This window comes from Pelobates fuscus, chromosome 3, assembly GCF_036172605.1.
Source record: "Pelobates fuscus isolate aPelFus1 chromosome 3, aPelFus1.pri, whole genome shotgun sequence".
Lineage (NCBI taxonomy): Eukaryota > Metazoa > Chordata > Amphibia > Anura > Pelobatidae > Pelobates > Pelobates fuscus.
Window position 1 is genome coordinate 311,395,313 of NC_086319.1, and position 22,570 is coordinate 311,417,882.

Consider the following 22,570-nt stretch of genomic DNA (forward strand, 5'->3'; position numbering starts at 1 on the left):
TTCCTCATGGAGCGCAGTGATACTTCTTTTTCCTCTCTTGTCTTGTGTGGAGAAGGTTAGTTAGTGCTTTTACAATGAAAACATACACATGGACAATTGGCAAGGGAACAACATAGCATAGTTAAAAAATGTTTTTTATTCAGTTGCTTGGCCTAAAAGTTTAACTTCTTTGACGATCCAATTGAGTGAATAATTCTGCAGGTGGGAAAGTATAGATAAACATTGTTTTATACAAATTATCTCCCCCCGTTTGCACTCAATGGAATTACCTGCATTCCATTTTGCCTATATGTCAACACACACCGCTCCACCCCCTTTAACTGTTTAGCGATGGGGATGCTGCAGTGTTTAGATGATAGACTAACACCTATTGAGCCATGTGGGATGTGCATTTGGTGATTCCGTGAATGTGCTAAACATGCAGCTGTATAGATTCTCCAGTCAGTTAGTGCCAGGCTTTTCTATCAGTCTTTGAATTCTCCTGGATTCAATGAAGATGCATTTGCATGCATAGCATTTGCTTATAAAGGGCTATAGGTTTGCTTAAATGGTGTTATTGTTTCCTGCAAACCAGTTACAATGTAGCTTTTATCTGTAATGTAACAGAATTTGAGGAAGAAACAATAAATCCATGTAATAGGACTACTGCATATCTAAATTGCTAAACTGACACTAAAGCTTTATGTTTAGGGATTGTTGAAGTATATTACTATAACTTTGTCACATCTGCTGGGAGGCTCGAGTGCATGTATACCCCTATATCATGGCCGTGTGTTAGTGTCTGTCTGTGTCCGGATATTAAGCTTTAATCGTACCATTTGAAGAGCTGAAATGCTATGGTTTGGATAGTAGAAACAGTATGTAATGAAAAGTTATTGTAAGTTTAAAGACTATTCTTTAACATTGAGATTTCTACAGTTATTATCACTACTTCTTGGCCTCTGTGGATTTTATTTATCTCTGTAATTTTGTTTTGATAAAAAGAACGCAAACAGGATAAAATCGTGATATAAATTTAATTATGTGCATGTTAATATAAAATTTGTATCAGATTTTTTTTTCTTCTGTAGAGTGTTTAAACCACATTTTGTTTTTTCATTCTGCTCATGAATGTGTTTGGAGTAAAAAGAAATATAAAAGAGATATTCTGGGCCGTAACTTAAAGGACCACTCTAGGCACCCAGACCACTTCAGCTTAATGAGGTGGTCTGGGTGCCAGGTCCCTCTAGGATTAACCCTTTTTTTTTATAAACATAGCAGTTTCAGAGAAACTGCTATGTTTATACTGAGGGTTAATCCAGCCTCCAAAACCTCTAGTGGCTGTCTCACTGACAGCCGCTAGAGGCGCTTGCGTGCTTCTCACTGTGAAAATCACAGTGATAATGCTTTCCTATGCGACCGGCTGAATGCGAGCGTGGCTCCTGCCGCGCATGCGCATTCATCCAATGACGTCGCAAGGAAGAAGGAGAGGGGGAGGAAAGCTCCCCGGCGCTGGAGAAAGAGGTAAGTTTAACCCCTTCCTCCCCCCAGAGCCCGGCGGGAGTGGGTCCCTGAGGGTGGGGGCACCCTCAGGGCACTCCAGTGCCAGGAAAACGAGTATGTTTTCCTGGCACTAGAGTGGTCCTTTAAACTGTGCTGTAACTTAATAATTATTATTTTTATTATTTATATAGCGCCAGCAAATTCCGTAGCGCTGTACAATGGGAAAATGTACATGTCATGAACAATCAATATTTTTCTAATTGCTCCGCATTTTGGACTTTTTCCCAGAAATACTTGTTATGTATAAACCCTGTTATTGCTGAAACTTTATCATGTTGCTGAAAGACTGCTGTGATTCTTCATCACAGTTAAATTCCTTTTGAGATATCCCCAACTGATGCAAATCAGTATAAATGTTCAGAATTAAAGAATTTGCAATCACAAACTTTCCCTTATATGATTGAATGATGTTTGCTTGGTACCTGGGAGGCAGACGGTACAAAAGAGGAAGTTATTCCTTATCAGTGAAGCTGGGCCAGCTATTTTTTTTTAATGACGTAGCTCATAAAATATTTTTTCTGAGGATACAAGTTCATGTAAATCACAAAGATAAGGCAGAGAGTGGAAGGAACTCTTTAAAGAGAGGAACACTGTTTCACTGGGATGACCGCAAAGTAAGGTAAGAAGATACTTCGAGATTGGACTGCACACAGTGTGGTATTAATCTGTAGTGGATGATATTCTTGTCTGAACCCTTTACACATCTGCCGGGAGCGTCTGTCTGAGCACCACAGATTTTTCTAGGATACCACATGGCTTGAAAAGCAACTTTAACTTGACGTGGCTTTTGAGGACAATTCAGCTGCTCTGGAATCTAAACACAAGAGGCAATTCAGGCAAACCAAGTACAGATCTTAGGCAAAGTGCTACATCTATAGCAATTTGTACAAATACCCCACTATATTCTGTGGCGATTGCTTGAAACATAGTACTTTGTTCTAGAATAGCTACAATTCTCTTCCGATAAATGATTCCATTCCGTCGATCAATCTTTTTGTGTTGCTTTGGTTTTGTTTTGTACACTGTCAGATACAAAACTTCCTTCTGTGAATAGGTTGTTTTCATCATCTTAACTAGAACTATTTTTTTTTGTTATTTTTCAATTGTCTAGCATGACAGTTATTTTTATTTTTTTTTAATCCAAATTAAGTCATCTCTTTCGCCACCCATGCCAAATGGCCAGTGCAGGGAAAGAGGTACTTCTGCTTGATCCTAGTCACTCCTTTCGTTGGCACGTTGCAGAGCTGAGTCAGCTGCTATTTTATCTAATTGACATTTTTATTATGGTTTAGTCAATGCATTAATATGCAAGGTTGAATAGGGGATGGGGCTAAAGTGAAGATGTGATAGCCTTCTTTTAAAATGTATCGGCTTAGCTTTAAGTTCCTCTTGGTTTATCATGTTTGCCTGCTGCTTGTTGTTTCGGAGTGGTGTTTTTATTTATTATAAGCTAAAGAAACCCCTCAAACCTAGGGTACTGCATTAATATACAGTCTGTGCATGGTTTTGCGTGGTTGCATTCATATACATTAAAATACTTTTACTTTTGTGTCAAGTGTGATATCTCAGTTCAACAATTTAAGATATCTGTGCCTGGGCATGACCTAATCTGTGATACATGTGTATGAGATTAGCCAGATGGTGGTCTCCATGTAAATATTCAATGTAACGAGGTCATTGTTAGAGTGTTTGCCAATTCCTCTCCTCCAGCATCATTCTTCCCCACTGTCAGTTTTTAAGGTTAACCTCATATAAGCGCAGGTTAATAAGTTGCTCGACCATTTTCACAGATACACATGTTGACTGACACGCACTCTGGTATGGCTTGATCCTTATTTATATATTGTGTTATACTGATACTGAACTGAATGTAAATAGCTTTATATGTGTGTGATTTAATTTGCAGTTGTGTTTTTTTCCATATTGGCTCCATATGTTAGATTGGCTGGATCGGCATATGTTTTAAAGAGAAAGTGCTGCCAAAATTGAAATTGGAGGTCTTTTTCCGCTTGTACATTTTTTTTCAAGATATCTAAATGTTGTTATAATTTGCTAAGATTTGAATACCTTCCCCTATTGCTCCAATAAAGTAGTGAAGTCGGTCTCCTACTCTACAACATATTTACCGGTACATTTTTTTTCTGCTTTTGGTGCCTTAATATTTGTTTACACAGCTGTTGCCACTGCTCTATATTTCCCTTTTATATATGTTCTTATCTTATGACCTAGTTAATGCCAAACATACATAGTCCATTACATTATTCAAATATTCAGTGTATCTGAAGTAATAAACAGATGGAACAAATGGCTTGCCACCTGTAGTAGAACTAGAAACAACTGGAAAGTTGTATGTTGTCTTTCATTGGTCTTCACACTTATTGATTACAATTTTTTTTAATCTAAATATAAAACCTTTCATATGATATCCTTCATATAATCTATTGAACACTGGCACTTATAAATGGATATGATACATGATGTTTACGGGATTTGCACCTCCTGCAATTTCCTTTCACTGGAAAATAAAATAATTGTAAATTATCTAGATTGTTACTTCTCAAACTCGATGATCAGCCTGGTCACATCTGTAAAAATAATGGCTTTCCAGTGAACTGTGGATGTCAGTTTTGAAATGTTGGCAAACAAAAACTGCCTGAGTAGCACTGATTTAGACTTTCATTCCCTTTGATGATCAAGAAGGGAACTTCTGAACTTTTGATGCTATAAGCACTGCCCCTGTAATATGGAAGTGGCTGCACAGTATGTGCCCTAGCAAATATCCCATCCTTACTTTACTGGCTGTTAAACACTATTTTTAACCTGAGTTTTTCGGTTTGCTCTAGGTAGTAGGTATTTTGTTACTGTCTCAGTCTAATTTAAAGGGATACTATAGGCATCAAAACAACTTTGATTTAATGAAGAAGTTTTGGTTGTATACATCATGCCCTTTAAGTCTCGCGTCTCAATTCTCTGCCATTTAGGATTTAAATCAATTTTGTTTCTTTCCATGCAGCATTAAAAAAAAAATTGGTTTTATTTTCAGCCAGATGAACTTGATTTAGAAATGTTTATCTCCTGCTCTGTAAATTTAACTTTAATCACACACAGGAGGCTCCTGTAAGGTCTGGAAAGTTATTAACCAAAGTAGGAGATTGGAAATTCTAGATTAAACAGACTGCACAATTCAGGAAACTAAAATATCTAGGTTATTTTTTAGGAAGTGTTTAGAAAGGCTGCCACATGCAGGGAGATGTGACTAGGTCTGTACAAACAAAGTGATTTACCACTGACATGGAAGAAAATCGAGCAGTGAGAATGCAGGGGCATGGTCTGTATACCAAAACTTCTTCATTTATTCTGATGCCTAAAGTGTCCTTTTAGGGGTACACTTATATGTTCAGGAACTGGTAACCATTTTCTACTCATTGAGAATTGTGTTGCGATGGTTTGTGTTTCATTATGTATATGTATGTATTTTGTGCTGCATGTGGAATTCCACAATGTGCTGTTGCGATCATATGCTAAATGTTTATGAAGAATTGCTGCGCAAATGTAATAAATATAGATTTTTATATAGATAGATAATGAGGACCTGCTTGTGCTTTTTAATGTTCTGTTCATCCGCTCTCAGCATTGTTGTATGGAAATAAGTAGTAGGAATTCTAGTGATGCAAATGATCCATTATTTGTATATGTACTGACTTTCTTAAATTGGTTCACATTGGAGGCAGCCTGACGTAGAAACAGACTGGGTAAACTGACTGATATTTTATGCTCTGGGGGAGAAGCTTAACATCTCACGATTTGTTTTGCAATGTTGTAATTTTTGTAAGTGACTGGTGTAGCTGCGAAGATGTCTAATACATTATTCATCCCTTTGGTGCAGAGCTGATTAGGAGTGTTCTATTCAGATACAACCATTTTATGTTGTCCTATAATTACATCATGGCATGCTACATTGGGTAACTGAGGAGTGGGGTGTTTCCTTAAATACACAAACACTAAAAGTACATCTTGGGAGTTCTGGTCTGTTTCATGTGTTTACATGTGATCCAAATGCTCGAGGGTAAATTTGCGATTACAGTACGCGGCTGATAATCAAGATAATTAGAAGTGATTATATAATGACTAAATGAAACACCACAAAACAATCTGCTATTGTTTAAAGTGCTATTGTAACAACAATAAACAACGTTTTAGCAGATATTAAGGCTCAACCCTTAATATTTCTAAATTATTATGAAATATTGTCATTCAGGTTCCGGTATAATGAAATAGCACACATACACCAAATTTGTTTTATTTCATTATAGAAGATTTAAGAAAAGATAATCAATAACCATAATTAACCAGTATTAATGGCTGAAAATCAGCCAAGACTTTTGCTTATTTTAATTATTACAGCACTTAAAACAATAGTAGATTGTTTAGTGACATTTCAATAATCTGTTATTTATGTCTTGTTATAGTATCTGCAAGATAATATGTAGAAAGTGTGAGAAAGATTGTTATTCTAGATGCTTATTCAGGATCTCCTGTGCTGTCACAAATGAAGCCTGGCAAAACTTTAGTATGATGTTTACAACCACATTCTGGAGCCTAATTTAACATATCAGTATTTGTCTATCTGAAAACTGGGTAAAGCAATTTAGACTGTGATTAAATGTACTATTTGAAAATGAGAAGTTCTTTAGTCTGCCTCTTGCATCATTTTACGAGTATTGAACTTTGGTATCTTAGTCCCTACGCACCATTATTTATAGAGATTTGTGTGCACAGGACATTCCCGAAGTTCTACTATTAAAGGGCCTGAACTTGCAATTCTGGCAGCTGATTAGAATAAAAGAAAACAGCCTTTTATACGTCAAAACAAAATTCCCAGCTTTGTTTACTCCAACTTGAGTTCCTGAGCACAATCCTTATTGAGGTCTATGGGAGTGGTTCAAAACACAGTCTCTTGTCATTTAATTGTTCCGCATAGTCTGTTTAATATTTGTTTCTCCTAATATATTAATTTGCTGAAATTCTATCCTCTTTAAAAAGAGCATACATATGTTGTAGGGACAATAACTACTACAGTGTTGATATGATGCCCAGAGTACCCCCGAAGCACCCTTCAATTGTTGGCAAGCAAACCTTTTTTGATTTCCTAACAAAGATCAAGTCAGTCGCCAGTCACTGCTCCTTTCTTCCACTACAGCCATCAGAGTACCGGAAGCTCTCTGTCAGTGCAGGGCATAGCTCATTGGCTGAGAGCCGTCATCTGAAATTCTCAATGAGCTAACTGTCACGGTTCTCACCGTGCCATACAGACGTGGCCGTCCTACAAGTGCCAAACAGGGGATTTTGAACCTGGGTCCTTTGCTGTCCTGGGCCTGCTCGCTTGCCTTTGAGCCAATGCAGTTACGATTCTTTCAAGCTTTCTAGCCCTATTATTCCTGGCTATGTCTGCAGCACTGGGGGCTGGACTTATTCTATGGTCATTGCTGTGCTTCATCTGAGACTGATCATTCATCTGCTGGGTATATAAACTGCCCCTCCATGAGAACATTATCAAGTCTTTGATCCTGATTTATGTGTTCAGTTCCTGTTTTCTAGTCTCCTGAACTTGTATTCCTTATTGACCCCGGCTTCAGACTTCAGCTACACTTCGTTTATCCTGACCTCTGGCATCCTTTGACTTCGGCTATCCCTCGACTATTTTGCTGTTTGTGTCCTTGTCGGTACTGCTTTGTAACACCTTTATTGCAAGCCCCTGTGCACAGATTCACAGTCCAGGTGGCTTCTTACCTGGTCACCTTGGACTGTCTGCAAGGGTGAGCAAACCTATCTACGCTACAGACTCCCACCTCATGTAAGACCCTGACAAAAGACTTGATCATCATGGAGTCTGCAGAAATGTGCAAGCAGCTTACCCAGCAAGTGTCCAGCCTGGCCCAGACTGTTTCGGAGTTGCAGAAAGAAGTTCTGATTCGTAAAGGCACAGTACGCCGAGCGCCGGAACCTGCTCATTCTCTGCACCGTTCGTCGCCATGCCGTACATCCTTCCAGTACTTTAGGTGAACTGCGAATTGCTATTTGTCTTGGACTTATGCTACCGACTTTATAACGTCCAAGCGGCTATCAACCTGCTTTCTGGACTGATCAAAACATGGCCACACCAGATGTTGCAGACTAAAAGTTCTGTCCTTGACAATTGGGAATCCTTCATGACTGCTATGGAATCACAGTGCAAGACCTATAGTCACCAGAACAACTACAGCTTAATGTAGTTGTTCTGGTGAGTATAATAGCTCCCTTCAGGCATTTCCTTTTCAAAGAAAAGGCAGTGTTTACATTGACCCTAGAGACACCTCCAAGTGGCCACTCCTCAGATGGCCACTGGAGGGGCTTCCTGGCTCAGGACTGCACAGTAAGCAGCCCTGCCGTTCAGCGTCCCCACGCTCTGCATGCTCAATGCATCTCTATGAGGAGGTCCTGATTGGCCAAAATGACCCGCGCGGCACTGGAAATAAGGTGAGTTTTAAACTTTTATAGGGGGGCTAAGGGCGGACAAGCCACCTAAATGGTTTAGCACTATAGGGTCAGGGATAAATGTTTGTATTCCTGACCCTATAAGTGATCCTTTAAGCAGAAAATACACACAAGTAAAAAGTTAAAACTCTGTGCAGCTGCTATGGAGGAGAAAAGTCAATCGGAGGAGGTGAAAGAACAGTTCAAGTACACACAAATATATATTCAGAGGAATACATTTATACGTTCCCTATATTGGAATACATAAATGCATTCCTCTGAATATATATTTGTGTGTACTTGAACTGTTCTTTCACCTCTTCAGACTGATTTTTCTTCTCCATCCCTGCTCCACAGATTTTGAATTCTTTATTAGGGTGTATTTTCTGCTTATTATCAGAGACTGATGCGTAATCTACTATGCATACACATAGATACATTGGTCATCTAGAACAATAAAGCCACTGGCAGGGAAAGTTAATATCATTGATTATATTGTTACCATGGCACCTGCCAATGGGTGGGGATGTATTAGGCAGTAAGTGAACCGCCAGTTCTTAAATTCCACGTGTTGGAAGCAGGAAAATTGGCAAGTAAAAAGATGTGAGCGACTTTGACAAGGGCCAAAGAGTGTTGGCCAGACAACTAGGCCTGTGCATTGCCAAAACAGCAAATTTTGTAGGGGGCTCCCACTATGCAGTGGTTAGTACCTACCAAAAGTGGTGCAAGAAAGGACAACTGATGAACCAGTGTCAGGGTCATGAGTGGAAGGCTCCTTGACTAACATGGAAACCTAAGGCTAGCCCAGTCTAGTTCGAACACATTTATGAAAAACTTAATGCTGGCCATGATAGAAAGGTATCAGAACACACAGGGCATTACAGTTTGCTGCATAGCCACGGGCCAGTCAGAGTACCCACGATGACCTCTTGCCCAGTGCCAAAAGTGCCTTCATCAGAATTGGACCATTGAGCGATGGAAGAAGGTTGCCTGATCTTATGGCTGGGTGCCTGGTGAAGAGATGTCTGTAGGATGCATTATTGGAAGAAAGCAGGCTAGCAGTAGCAGTGTTATACCCAGGGCAATGTTCTGCTGGGAAATCTTTGGTCCCGGCATTCATGTGAATGTTACTTTTACTTGCATCTCCGACCTAGAGACCATCTGCACCCCTTAATAGTGTTCCTAAATTGTTCGTGAATGGTTTAGGTAACATGACAAATAGTTCAAGGTGTTGTCTTGGCCTCCGAATTTCCCAGATCACAATCCAATTGAGCATCTGTGGAGTGTGCTGGAACAACAAATCCGATGCTTGGAAGCACCACCTTGCAAATTGCAAGACTTAAAGGATTTGCTGCCATAGTCTTGTTGTCAGATATCACAGAACAATGCCTCTACTCATCAGAGCTGTTTTGGCAGCAGGAGGGGACCTACATGATATTAGGAAAGAGGTTTTAATGTTGTGGCCATATTAGTCCAGTAATATAAAATAAAAGATTAATTTGTATCTTGTAATATCTTTTTTTTTTTTATTGGCCTAATACAATTTTGGAATGATAAGCTTTCAGGATCTCACTTTTTCAAGTCTAAAGCATTTCTGAGCAAAAAAAAAACACAACACATAGAATTTTGAGTCGTAATACTAGGGTTAAATCGACATTAAAATAGACACCATTCTCACAGTGTCTTAAATATTTTGTGTAAGGATCACAGAGTGAGGAGGGAGAGAGGAAACAACAAACAGTGCAGAATGACACTAGAAGCGGGAGAGAAATAATCATTACACAGAATAACAATTCATGTACTCACGTCCAAGAATCAAGAATATGCAAGAAGGTATCATATATACAAACTATGCATACATATATGTAATTTGAAATGTGGAGAGGTATGTACTAAAAGGGACAATTTAATTGTAGGGGTGTGGTGAGGTAATTTATACAACAAAATACTATTTAGTACATACACAATGTATCGTATGTACACAGACAGATTTATAGACACATTTATTGTAGTTTAAAGACACATTACTGTAAGTATTGTTGCTGTGGAGTTCTGTTATACACTCAGCCACAGCAACAATATGGAACTCCTAGAAAAGAGGGAGAAGGAGATTTGGGTACAAAATAGGGACATTTGGGATGCATGAGAGTAGTTCAGGATCTTGAATTTTAGAGGTCTGTGCCTACAGCAATTGGAGTATGAAGACTTAATTACCTTGCGTTTTCAACAAGCATACCCCCAAACCCTTCTCATAATTTTATTTATTTCATCATTCTACAATAATCAGTATCTTTTGTTTATGCTGTTCTGACAAAAAAAAGGGTCCCCTTTTGACACTTGAATACTTTGGGTAATTTTGTCATTATCGGTCTTGATTAGAGCTTTCAGTGTTTGTGCTGGTACCTGTGATCCTCTTTATTGCTGCACATCGTATCTTTAGATCATCTAACATGCAAGGCAGTTTCTGCATTTATTTATATATTTATTGCAAACAAATACATTTGACTAGATAAGAGGCATTGTGACTGCATGGAATGTAGAAATCAGAGTACGGCTTGTGCAATTCACTTGTTAACCAGTATTTTTCTCCTATTATGTCTCATAAACATAAACTATTATACTGTTCTTTCAACACATTTGATCAAATGTAGTTTCCAGATAAAGGGTTAAACATGCAGGTCAAGTAAAGACGTATTTAACCCCATATAAATGAAAATATCCTCTAGTTCAGTTTTTGCCAATAGGGAGGTTATTTTAAAAAAAAAATGAATTCGAAATAAATTGTGAAAACAATTTCCTACTATGACTAAAGGTGAAATTGTGTTTTTGCACAAACGTATTTCCTTCCTGTAGAGGGGGTTATTAGTAGTTTATAGGGCAGGTTCTGCTACCTCTTATTTGCACTGCATTAAGAGCTGATTCGCAAACCAGGGATTTGTCTTACAAAACTTACACAAAGGAAAAGGGTTGGGAAAAAAGTCCAGCTCAGGCAAATTTGAGTTGTTTTGCTGCTTTTCTGTTTTTGTCAAAAGTACACATTTCTTTGTTACGACACAGCCACTGAAAGAAGGTTTAGCTAAACTTGACTTTTATTTATGAAGACAAACTAAACAATCCACATTATGCTGTATTTTTCAATTTAGATTTCAATTCACTGCAATATGCCATATTTACAATGTCATACAATATTTAATAATTAATCCCCCCTTATTTCAGACAATGCAACAGATTATTAGTATTAGTTTTTATGTGTTAGTCAATGAAAAGTCTAATTTATTATTTTATTACATATTTTAGTATGTTGTTAAATGAAATCCAAAAACATCTGCATAATATTGTGCTTGTAGCAGTTTGATTTGCTGTCTCTTTAACAGATTTTTAGTACACCTGCTTAAGTTGTTTGTTCTGACGTCTAGATACCAGCATTCAAATGATCTGCAAATTCTCTGTAACTACCCCGGATCGTATCCCAGTGGGTGTCTGCATTACCAGACTGGTCTGTGTGAAAGGGACTGTTGATACTGATCTGTTGTTGTTTGAGTGTAGTTAAGCTATAATTGGTAGAATTCTGCATTGCTGTGTGATTTTACAAATTAAACATTTAACCTTGTATTCGTTTTCCTTTTTTATCAGATTGCAACTCAATTGTACACAAAGCCTGCAGAGAGAGCTACTTTACATGCACAAAATTCAAAATGAAGGTAATGAGTCATATTCTTATTTATCAGTATATTTATATAGATCTCTGATCTATTTGTAGTGATTTCATCTAATCCTGTGATCTTTTAATCAGGACACTAAAGATATGTTACAGATATTAAATAAAAGGGTAATAATTGTTTCAGCAGAGCTTGTAAAACCCACATTTAAGATTAGGAGTGCCCCTTTTCATTTGACTTTCAAGGTAAAACAAAGGGGTCCTTAGATACATAATAGAAGAAAGGAATGATAAACAGATTGCAGGATGCATACAGGTGTTGACAGATTAACCATTTAATGATTTTATAAAAATGATAGAGGATATGTAAAAGGACTGACAGTTTACAGAAAAGGTAAAGGGATTGGTGAATTGCAGGATTTGTCAGAGGATCTTCCAATTACTAGATGTAAAAGGGATCATTAGATTAGGGGATCTGAAATGGGATCATCCGTTCACTGGAGCTGTATGGAGATTGATTGACTATTGGACCTGTGGAGGGGGTTTACGTGATCTTCATGGGGTTGGCAGCTTCTTGGATCTGCAAATCATTGTATTTGGTAGGGAGCAGCAGGTTAGTGGATTATAATATATTTATGAATTCCTTATTACTTGATTTAAAGCATTAGCAAATGCAATATAGTAAAAGGGACATGCAAGTATGTTAAGTGAGAATAAGTGTTAGTCCGCTTATGACTGTGAGGATGTTATAGACTGAATGAAAACAGATTGATGCTACCATTGAGATATAGTATTTTCTATAAATTGCAACATAACAAGTAAGTGTATCTGGCAAGTTGTTGTTATACTTAAAATGTGCTTAGTGTAGTTTTACGTGCAGATCGGCAACAACAAAAAAATTATGTGGATAAAAAATTAAAGGTAATTTGGACTAAAAATGTAAAGTAAATAAATCCTTTGAAGCTTCCTTCCTTTGAGTCACTAAAGAATTGAAGGAGGAAACGACAGAAGAAGAATCAGGCAGCTGGGTTGTATGATAAAAATATTCCAGTCCCTAGGCAGTTTGAACACATTCCTAAAGGTGTGGTGTTTTCCCAAAACAAACCAGCCACACCTATACCGTGTGGCACAGTCACATGTTGTCTAAGGCTGCCTGCACCGTCAGTGTCTCTTACGGCTATTAGAAGAGTACAGAACTATGTTTATTTACACTGGAAAATAATCATGACAACCAGATAAGATTTATGTTTTTTGTACCCCTTTCAGAATCAGAAGGTTCTTCAAGCGAATGATACCTCTTCTTTACCAGTGGTAATGAGAAGCAAAGGTGGGTCTTTGTGCTTAGTAATAATGACATTTTTCCCTTATAATTATAATATATCATTGTAGAGACTACATCAGTATATATTTCCGCATACATTTTCAAGTGACATCTTCCCTAAGGTCCCTCCAAAATAGTAAGCCTAAACATTTTTCCCATTCATTGCTTCGGATGAGGAGGTACAGTCGTTGTGGCTTAAACAGCAAAAAATATGAATGGATTCTAAGAATGAAAATGTTTCAGAAGGAAATGTCTCATCAAATGCAATTTAAGTGTTTACTTGCATGCAAAATGTAGAGAATTGCGGACCAAATATCTTGAGAGTTTTTGCGTGCCAATAAATATGTTAAACGAAGAGAGAAAACACATGTTATTCCTCCCACATTTACTACACTCTCACCTATCTGGCATTCCTTTAGTTTTTATAAGAGATAAAGTAATGAGTACAATTCTGTACTCAATATTGTCAATGCACAGCTGTTTCCCTTAAAGTCAAAAGAAGCCCTGGTGGTTGTAATAATGATGCATGACCAGCTCCCATTAATTGCTCTGGGGAAGCATGGCTTATGTAGACCGTTATGTAGAGCTTCTTGGTTATTTACAGTTAGGGATAGGATTCCCTGAAAAATCTCAGCCACATCTTCTTTAACCCCTTAAGGACACATGACATGTGTGACATGTCATGATTCCCTTTTATTCCAGAACTTTGGTCCTTAAGGGGTTAAAATAGTTGTCAATGGAAGCAGACCATGTCTCTGGATAAAAGAGAGACATTCACTGGTAAGTATACTCATTCATTTTTTTTAATGAAATGTCTAAAATGTGTATATGTAAAACAAATGTGTTAGAGTTCACCCAGGATTTCCCCTTTGAGGTTGATATATATATATATATATATATATATATATATATATATATATATATATACCTGCCTACTTCAGTATCCTCATAGGTTGAGCTCCATTGAGCAGGGCCTTCTAAGCCAGTAAATATCTCCTTTCTGTAATTGTAAAAGATCTGCGGAATATGCTGGCTCTATACGAATGCTAATAATATCAATGTGTAGTAACGTGTGCTTTCAACCTGTAGTGTGTATAATTTGTAATGTGACGTAACATTAAAGAGCTGGTTTGACAGTTCTTTAATTATCCTCTGCTTTTCTGTTGGGGTGACGTGAACAGTGGGTGTAAAATGTACTGCTTGTTTTTTGCTGGTTAGAAATATTAAATTCTAAAACTTAACCACATCTCTACATTATCCTTTGTATCCCTGAAGTTATGTAAACCATTTGAACAGCACAGATTTCTTATGCTGAGGCACGTGCCATTTATTTTTCATGCTATTTCTTTTCTCTTTAGGCTCACAGCCGAAGGAGCGGCCTCGCTCTGCAATTGTTGCTCCAGATGAAAATACATTCTCTGCACTCATAACCACCAGAAGGCCTCAGACACTCTCCATTTCAAAGAGTATATCAACGCAGAATATTGCAGGGTGAGTTAATGGTTGCCAATAAATCCCTTTCAACAATGGCTTGTATTTGATTTAAAGTGCAGTTTTTATTTGTTCAGTCTTTGGGTTTAAATCAAATTATTATACTTTGTGAAACACATTTCAGTGTAAAATATAGAAGTTTCTGCATTTGACATATTTGAATATAATTATTAACAAAGTAGTATTTGAGGTCACCATAGACCACTAATACACAATCTTAGTTGGCCAGATGAAACTTTGGAATGATTAACGGTCTCGCGGCATGGTCCACTTTTTGTTGTTGTGGAACTGTAGAAAGTTGTGATGATATTCTAAATCTGCTTTCTGCAGGGTTGGCTGTGATGAAAGCCTTCTGGGTACCTGGAAATTCTTGTCCCAGTCAACGGACTCTCTGCACAAAATTGCAAAGGTCAACGAATCTATGGAGTCTCTTATTGACGAAGGTGAGACTCTATAACTTTGGTAGAGTAACATTCAATAAAAAGGATTTCATGATTAAAAAGATGTAAGCCGACAGCATATTCCCCCTACTCAATAACAAGATCATATTGATATTTTACGTGCTCATTTTTTCGTGAAGAATTGTCACAGGATGTCTGCATCTCTACATAGATAGAAATGATTTTACTTGTGATAATGACCTTACAAAGTGTTAGTAGTCGTTACTGCTTTCATCATACACTGTTTCTTAAATCTCCTTTGGTGAGGAAAATTGTAAATCAGTTTACACAAAAATTTCTTGTAGATTATGAGAAGCAGCTTTGGGGCTTGCGACCTGTTAATGGCCTATGGCGTGTTTGCGAGAGGTCTTAATTCTGACTTATTTTTTTTTTGTGGTCAAAGGGATGGATCTGAATGAGGGGCAACTCATGGGTGATTTTGAAATAGATTCGAAACAACTGGAGGCAGAATCCTGGAGTCAAGTGGTGGACAGCAAATTCCTTCGTCAGCACAAGAAAGATGTGGTGAAGCGTCAGGATGTAATCTATGGTAGTATATTTGGTGTTTCTTGAAATGTATTCTAGCACAGGGATGGCCTTTTTGTTGTAGCCATAGACCTGCTAAGGTTCATGCACTCCTCTGCCAATATGTAGCACATGATTTATCTACTTAAACATGTCCTTTTTACCAGCATGGCACACACATCGATCAGACATTTAATTACTACATGAAGTCTGTAGTAGATCTAAGATATTCTTTCCAGAGCATCTCTCTTGAGTGTGAATTCCTTCACCTTAGTTTGTTAATGATTTAAGCAACCTGTCATACTTTCAGGTTCAGTGCCTAGTCATTCAGGAATAAATGCTATCAATGTGTTACCCGTGGTGTCTTTTCCAGGTATACATATATTAGCCTGACCAATCCTTTAATGGCCTTCTTTTTACCTTCTCAATACCCAGAGCTAATGCAGACTGAAATGCATCATGTACGGACACTAAAGATCATGAGTGACGTATACAGCCGTGGAATGATGACAGAGCTGCAGTTTGAACAGACTATGATAGACAAGATGTTCCCCTGTCTAGATGACTTGTTGACTATCCACATTCAGTACTTCCAGCAGATTCTTGAAAGAAAGAAGGAGTCTATGGTTGAAAAGAGTGACAAGAATTTTGTCATCAATAGAATAGGAGACATTCTTGTCAACCAGGTAAGAATGGGGATCGGTGTTCATATTCACTACATTGTATACCAGTAATGTCATTGTGTAAATTAATCTTGAAAGATTTGTATATATTACACTCTATATGGACAAAAGTATTTTGACACACCTCTTAATATTGAATTAAGGTGTTTCAATCAGATCTGTTGCCACTGGTGAATATAATCAAGCACCTAGCAGTCTACATTTACAAACATTTGTGGAAAAACTGGGTAGTTCTGAAGAGCTTAGTGAATTCAAGCTTGGTACTTTAATAGGATGCCACCTTTGCAAGGAGTCAGATTGTGAAATTTCGTCTCTGCTAGATATTCCACGGTTAACTGTAAGTGGCAATTATTGGGAAGTGTTTAGGCACAGCAGAAGACCACATAAAGTCACAGAGCTGAGGCGAATAGTGCGTAAAAGTCACCAACGCTCTGCAGGTTTTTATTGCTGAAGAGTTCCAAACTTCCACTGGCATTAGTATTAGCAGAAAAATTGGCGGGAGCTTCATGGAATGGGTTTCCATGGGCGAGCAACTGCATGCAAACCTCACATCAATGCTAAGCGTCGGATCGAGTGGTGTAAAGCACAGTGTCACTGGACTCTGGATCATTGGAAACGTATTCTGAGGAGTGAGGAATTGCGCTTCTCTGAATGGCAGTCAGGTTGTTGAGTCTGGGTTTCGCAGATGCCTGGAGAAAGTTACCTGTCGGACTGCATTGTGCCAACGGTATGGGGTTTTTCAGAGGTAGGGCTGGGCCCCTTACTTCCATTGAAGGGAAATCTTAATGCTTCTGTGCAATGTATGCTTCCAACTTTGTGGGAACAGTTTGGGGAAGGCCCTTTTCTATTCCAGCATGACTGTGCCCCACCGCGCATAAAGACATGGTTAGATGAGTTTGGTGTGGAAGAACTGAACTCAAACCCATCGAACTATTTGGGATGAACTGGAACAGATATCGCAATCCAGACCTTCTCATCCAGCATCAATGCCTGACCTCACAAATGCTTTACTGGCTGAATAGGTAAAAAAAATCCCACAGAAGAACTCAAAACTCTTGTAGAAAACCTTCCCATAAGAGTGGAAGCTGTTAAAGCCGCAAAAATGGGACCAACTACATATTCATGTCTGTATTTAGAAAGCTATGGCATAAGAGTCCTTGTTGGTGTAATGGTCAGGTGTCCCAATACATTTGTCCATATAGTGTATATATGTATATAATGATGGAGTTATGGAGAGACATCATCATAACCCATGAGTTTCTCAGAAATCCTAGATGGCACTATTTTCCTCAATAAATACACACCAACACTCAGCTGCCTCTCATTGTAGTGGCGGAATGTGCCAATCAGGAGTGCAACTCCCACTGACCTGAAAGATTGACCACACCACACCTCTCCTTCCTCCCCCCTGTGTTGTGTCTAATGAAGGAATGCAACTATTAAGCCTATCAACCTCTGTTAACTATAGTGATGTACTACTTACTTGGCTTAGCTGCACCCTACTATTGTTATTGGACTGCATCTGACTTATTCCGATAAAGCCTATATGTCAAATTTGTTGATTGAATGCAACTCCTATTCAAGTATGAAAATATTATAAAAATTGACCGATGGAGATATGTTTTCATATAGAAAATAATGGATAGGTTCAACATTGGAATAACAGAGCCAAGCAAGACACAGACATACATGTATCTTGAATCCAGAGAGAGACCATAATGGGTATTGGGTAGTAGGTAGACGAATAGCACACATGTCTATAAGGAGGAGTTCATGTAAGAGCCCAACAGCTGAGAGCAGGGGCAGAGCTGAGACTCACTACAGCTCATGATCCCACCAGCCGCTCCCTCCATCTTTACACTGTGTCCCCAGTTGGCTTATATCCTGGCAAATCCAATAACCAATGAAAAAAGTGTAATTGAACATGTGTGGGAGGAGCAGGTTTCCTCATTTGAGATGCTGTAGGCTTTATGAAAGCTCATGCAGGAGACATGCCCTACCCTAACAACGCCTTCGGAAAGAAGCATTAAATCTGGTCTGATGAGTAAAGCCAGATTGGGGGATTGGCAGACTAGGTGGAAGGAACAAGTGGTTCTTTGCCACTGATAATGTCTGTGTAATAGTGTTGGCTTGAAGATTGTGCTTATTTTTCTAGTCAGTACATTCTTTCCTTCTGTAGGATTAGTATATGACATGCTGTGCAAATTAAACAAATTACTAGTTATGAATCTGGCATAGACAAACTCTGTATTTGGTTGATACAGGTTTTGCTTTCTATGAGTCATCTAGCAAGCACACGTTAAGCCAGTAAAGAGCAAGCTGGAACAAAGTTGTTAGTGTTTGAGCAAATTACAGGGTAGATATTATTTTTTATTTTTTATTTTTTTTACTTTAACATCGGAAACTTTGTATTAAATGCATTTTCTGTTTACTGAAAAGCTTAGTGGCTTTACATTTAATGAATTGATGCTGTTTACTCAGTTTTCGGGTGAAAATGCAGAGCGGATGAAGAAAACATATGGTAAATTCTGTGGACACCATAATGAGGCTGTGAATTACTACAAGGACATACTTTCCAAAGAGAAGCGGTTTCAGGCCTTCATCAAGGTACAGAAAGATAAAGTCACCTGATTTTTACATTGCTAAGAAAGCTCCCATTAAGTCTTAACACATCTACTTTTTCTGCTTATTTTAGAAAAAGATGAGCAGTGGTGTGGTGCGGAGATTAGGCATACCAGAATGTATACTGCTGGTTACCCAAAGGATTACAAAGTATCCTGTTCTTTTGCAAAGGATTCTACAGTATACCAAGGGTGAGGGTCTGCCAAGCTGTAGTGAAATGTTTCATACTAAAAAGACAATCATCTGAGAAGCAATATGCACGTTTTGATTGCTTAATCCATACGTCATCCACGGACAATTAAAGTGTAAATTAAAAAAAGTGATAGCTATTTAAAATCCAAATATAATACATGAGACCAAGCTCTACCCATCGCCTAAGATTTTGCAATTGAGATGAATATAAGCATTAACCAAGTTTCCTAACAATCTTTTGGCTTAAAATAATGTGTTTTACAATAATGTATGCATAAGACCATGAGGTGCCCAAACCAGTGATTATATTTATGTCACCTCATCATGCATAAAGAGGCTGCCCTGGTCACGGTTTATAAATAATTTAAACAAAATATCGAGCATTTCCCCATCCCAGTGACAAATATTTCTCAGCTACTTCCTCCTTTTTTTTTTTTAATTATAGCAAAAGGAAATGTTGAGAAAAATGATTGGAGATCTCTGGGGTACCCAAATCAGGAAGCCTAGTAGGAGTTGTCACAAGCTTTTCTGAGTTCTGCATTATGACTCATTGGAATGTTTTTAAGTGCTTATATTTAATGATTTGGAAATACATTGGAAGGGCGGGCCAAATAGTTGACAATTGAATGTTTACATTTTAGTTTTATATCTCATTAAATGAATCTGTTACAGAAAATGATGTGGAGCATAAGGATGTGGCACAATCCCTGAATCTGGTAAAGGATGTGATAACTGCGGTCAATAGTGAAGTCAATGAGTATGAGAAGGAGATACGTTTACATGAAATCTATAGCAGGACAGATAGCAAGTCTATCCAAAGGATGAAGAGCGGCCAGATGTTTGCTAAAGAGGATCTAAAACGGTGGAAGTTAATTAGAGATGGTTCAGTCTTCTTAAAGTCTTCAGCTGGTCGATTAAAAGGTTGGTCATATTTTAAATAATGATATCAGCAGCATAGACCCCACAGAAGGAGAGCATTTTAAAATTCTACTGCTAAAAGCTTTAAGAGGAGCTTAAATATCTTTAAAAAAGTTTCTAATATGACATGTTACATGTTTAGTTGCTAGGTCACGTGTTGAAGGAGGGATGCTTATGAAAAATATTTACATCAGTGCACTCTTATACATAGAGACCAGAAGTATGATGGTTTCATAAGCATTTCTAAACCATTTGCAGCTCTGACGGTTGAGGACGATGTTAAGAGTTTTCAGCCCATGTGCTCAATGTTCTGCAGAAATGAAAGCTGAAGTTGTGGTGGTTTTGACCGCTCTTTATGCTGGTTGTAACTTGATAGCAGCCAACAAACTTCATTTTAATGTAGATGTTTCTGTTTTGTAAACTGTAAATCTAGAAACTATTTTGCCAGGGCTTTGAGGAAAACACAGAATGATGTATCAACATATTTTAGTAGCAACTCTGTGCTGGCATGAATTCAACTTTAGGATAAGATTTTCTTTAATGGAGACTTTAAAGTATTATCCTTGTTTATGTGTCCAACGTCCTTAAAGATTTGCATCTCACACACACACACACACCAAAATGTCTAGATAAGCTTCTAATGGTTAGGAAATTTGACAGTAATAGCCATGATGATAAACTACAGGACAGCACTTCTCTATATTCTAAACATTCGACTTAATGCATTTTGGTCACATCATTTGGGATGGTAGACTTAGTCACCTTCACCCACAACAGCTCCAGTGCCAAGGACAATCAGTTCTGCCACTCTCCACCCTCCTGGAGAAACGTTTGTTTTTAAATGTTCCATCATTGCTAAAATTACAAGACATGGTAACCTGGCTTTCATTTGGCTTCAGACTTGTCTAATTGGCAGAAAAGGGAATATAAAAGGAAACAAAAAAAAAAAAACCCTCTACTTTTAAGCCATCTAAACTGCTCAAGAACCACATTGCATGACAAATAATCATTTTAGAGAAACCAGTCCAGTTGATGTAACCGATTGCATTTGCCATTCATTTCACCTGCGGTTTTTAATATCAACTAAGAGCATTAGCAAAAGACAGAACATGTTCCATTTTAATCTGAGCCAGTACTGAAAATAAACGGTCTGACTTCAAATACAGTAGGCTATTCAGTAAGGGCTCATTAGATTACAGAAAGAAAATTGACCATGTTTATATGTAGACAAGGAAAGATGTAGATGTGTTTAATTTTTTTTCCCCAATTTACATTTTTGTTTTACTTTTTTTTCTCTCACAGATGTCTTGGCCGTTCTGCTGTCTGGCATTCTTGTCTTCCTTCAAGAAAAGGATCAGAAATATGTGTTTGCATCGCTGGTGAGAAAACATTTGTGTTTGTGTTTGTGTGTGTGTGTGTGTGTGTGTGTGTGTGTGTGTGTGTGTGTGTGTGTATATATATATATATATATATATAAACAAAGTCAGGAGGGCTGCACTCACCTAAACATGCATATATTACAGGGTGCTACTGGGACCAAAATACAAAAAATATAAAAAAATGGGGTACTTTGATGCAGTTGGCAGGCTTATGCAATGTATGATCATATAATGTAACCAAACCCCCATTATTTTCTACCTAGGTGAGGTGTTTTTAAATAGTACTATTTAGGATTTGAAATCTCGGTTTAGTTAATAAGCGAGTGCACTGGTTTGTATATTTTTTATATATATATATATATATATATATATATATATATACCGTATATACTAGAGTATAAGCCGAGTTTTTCAGCACATTTTTTGTGCTGAAAAACCCCAACTCGGCTTATACTCGAGTCAATAGTCTGTATTATGGCAATTTGCATTGCCATAATACAGACAGGGGCTGTGAGAGATGTTACTTACCTCTCCTGCAGCTCCTGTCAGCTCTCTCCTCCTCCGCGCCGTCCGTTCAGCACCTCGGTCAGCTCCCAGTGTAAATCTCGCGAGAGCCGATTTACAGTGTGAGCTGACCGGACGGCGCGGAGGAGGAGAGAGCTGACAGGAGCTGCAGGAGAGGTAAGTAACATCTCTCACAGCCCCCCTCTCCCCCCCCACTGAACTACCAATCCCACTGGACCACCAGGGAAGGAGCCCCCCTCCCTGGCACGCTAGCAAGCAGGGAGGGGGGACAAAAAAAATTGGTAATAAAAATAAATAAATAAATAATATACCAAAAAAAATGAAAATAATAATAATAAAAATAGTCATAAAAAAAATAATATAACAAAAAAAATTAAAAATAATAACAATAAAAAATATATTAAAATGCCCACCCCCCACCAAGGCTCTGTATCACACTCTGCATCACACACACACACTGCACTCATATACACACTGCACTCATATACACACTGCACTCACACTGCATTGATATACACACACACTGCACTCATACACACACTGCACTCATACACACACTGCACTCATACATACACTGCACTCATACATACACTGCACTCATACATACACTGCACTCATACACACACACTGCACTCATACATACACTGCACACACTGCACTCATACACACACACACACTGCATTCACATACACACTGCATTCACACACACTGCACTCACACTGCATTCATATACACACTCATATACACACTGTATTCACACA

At 38.0% G+C, this 22,570-nt stretch overlaps 1 protein-coding gene across 2 annotated transcripts in view; it reads left to right on the top strand.

Annotated features, from left to right (window-relative positions):
- The window catches only part of AKAP13 (A-kinase anchoring protein 13), a 294,031-nt gene that overhangs the window by 254,616 nt on the left and 16,845 nt on the right, over positions 1 to 22,570 (top strand). For both annotated transcript variants that reach the window (XM_063448874.1, XM_063448875.1), the window contains 10 exons: positions 11,689 to 11,756; positions 12,980 to 13,040; positions 14,393 to 14,525; positions 14,856 to 14,968; positions 15,369 to 15,515; positions 15,926 to 16,176; positions 18,655 to 18,780; positions 18,869 to 18,986; positions 19,660 to 19,908; positions 21,208 to 21,284. In XM_063448874.1, coding sequence (XP_063304944.1) covers positions 11,689 to 11,756; positions 12,980 to 13,040; positions 14,393 to 14,525; positions 14,856 to 14,968; positions 15,369 to 15,515; positions 15,926 to 16,176; positions 18,655 to 18,780; positions 18,869 to 18,986; positions 19,660 to 19,908; positions 21,208 to 21,284 — 1,343 coding nt within the window. The remainder of the gene's footprint in view (positions 1 to 11,688; positions 11,757 to 12,979; positions 13,041 to 14,392; positions 14,526 to 14,855; positions 14,969 to 15,368; positions 15,516 to 15,925; positions 16,177 to 18,654; positions 18,781 to 18,868; positions 18,987 to 19,659; positions 19,909 to 21,207; positions 21,285 to 22,570) is intronic.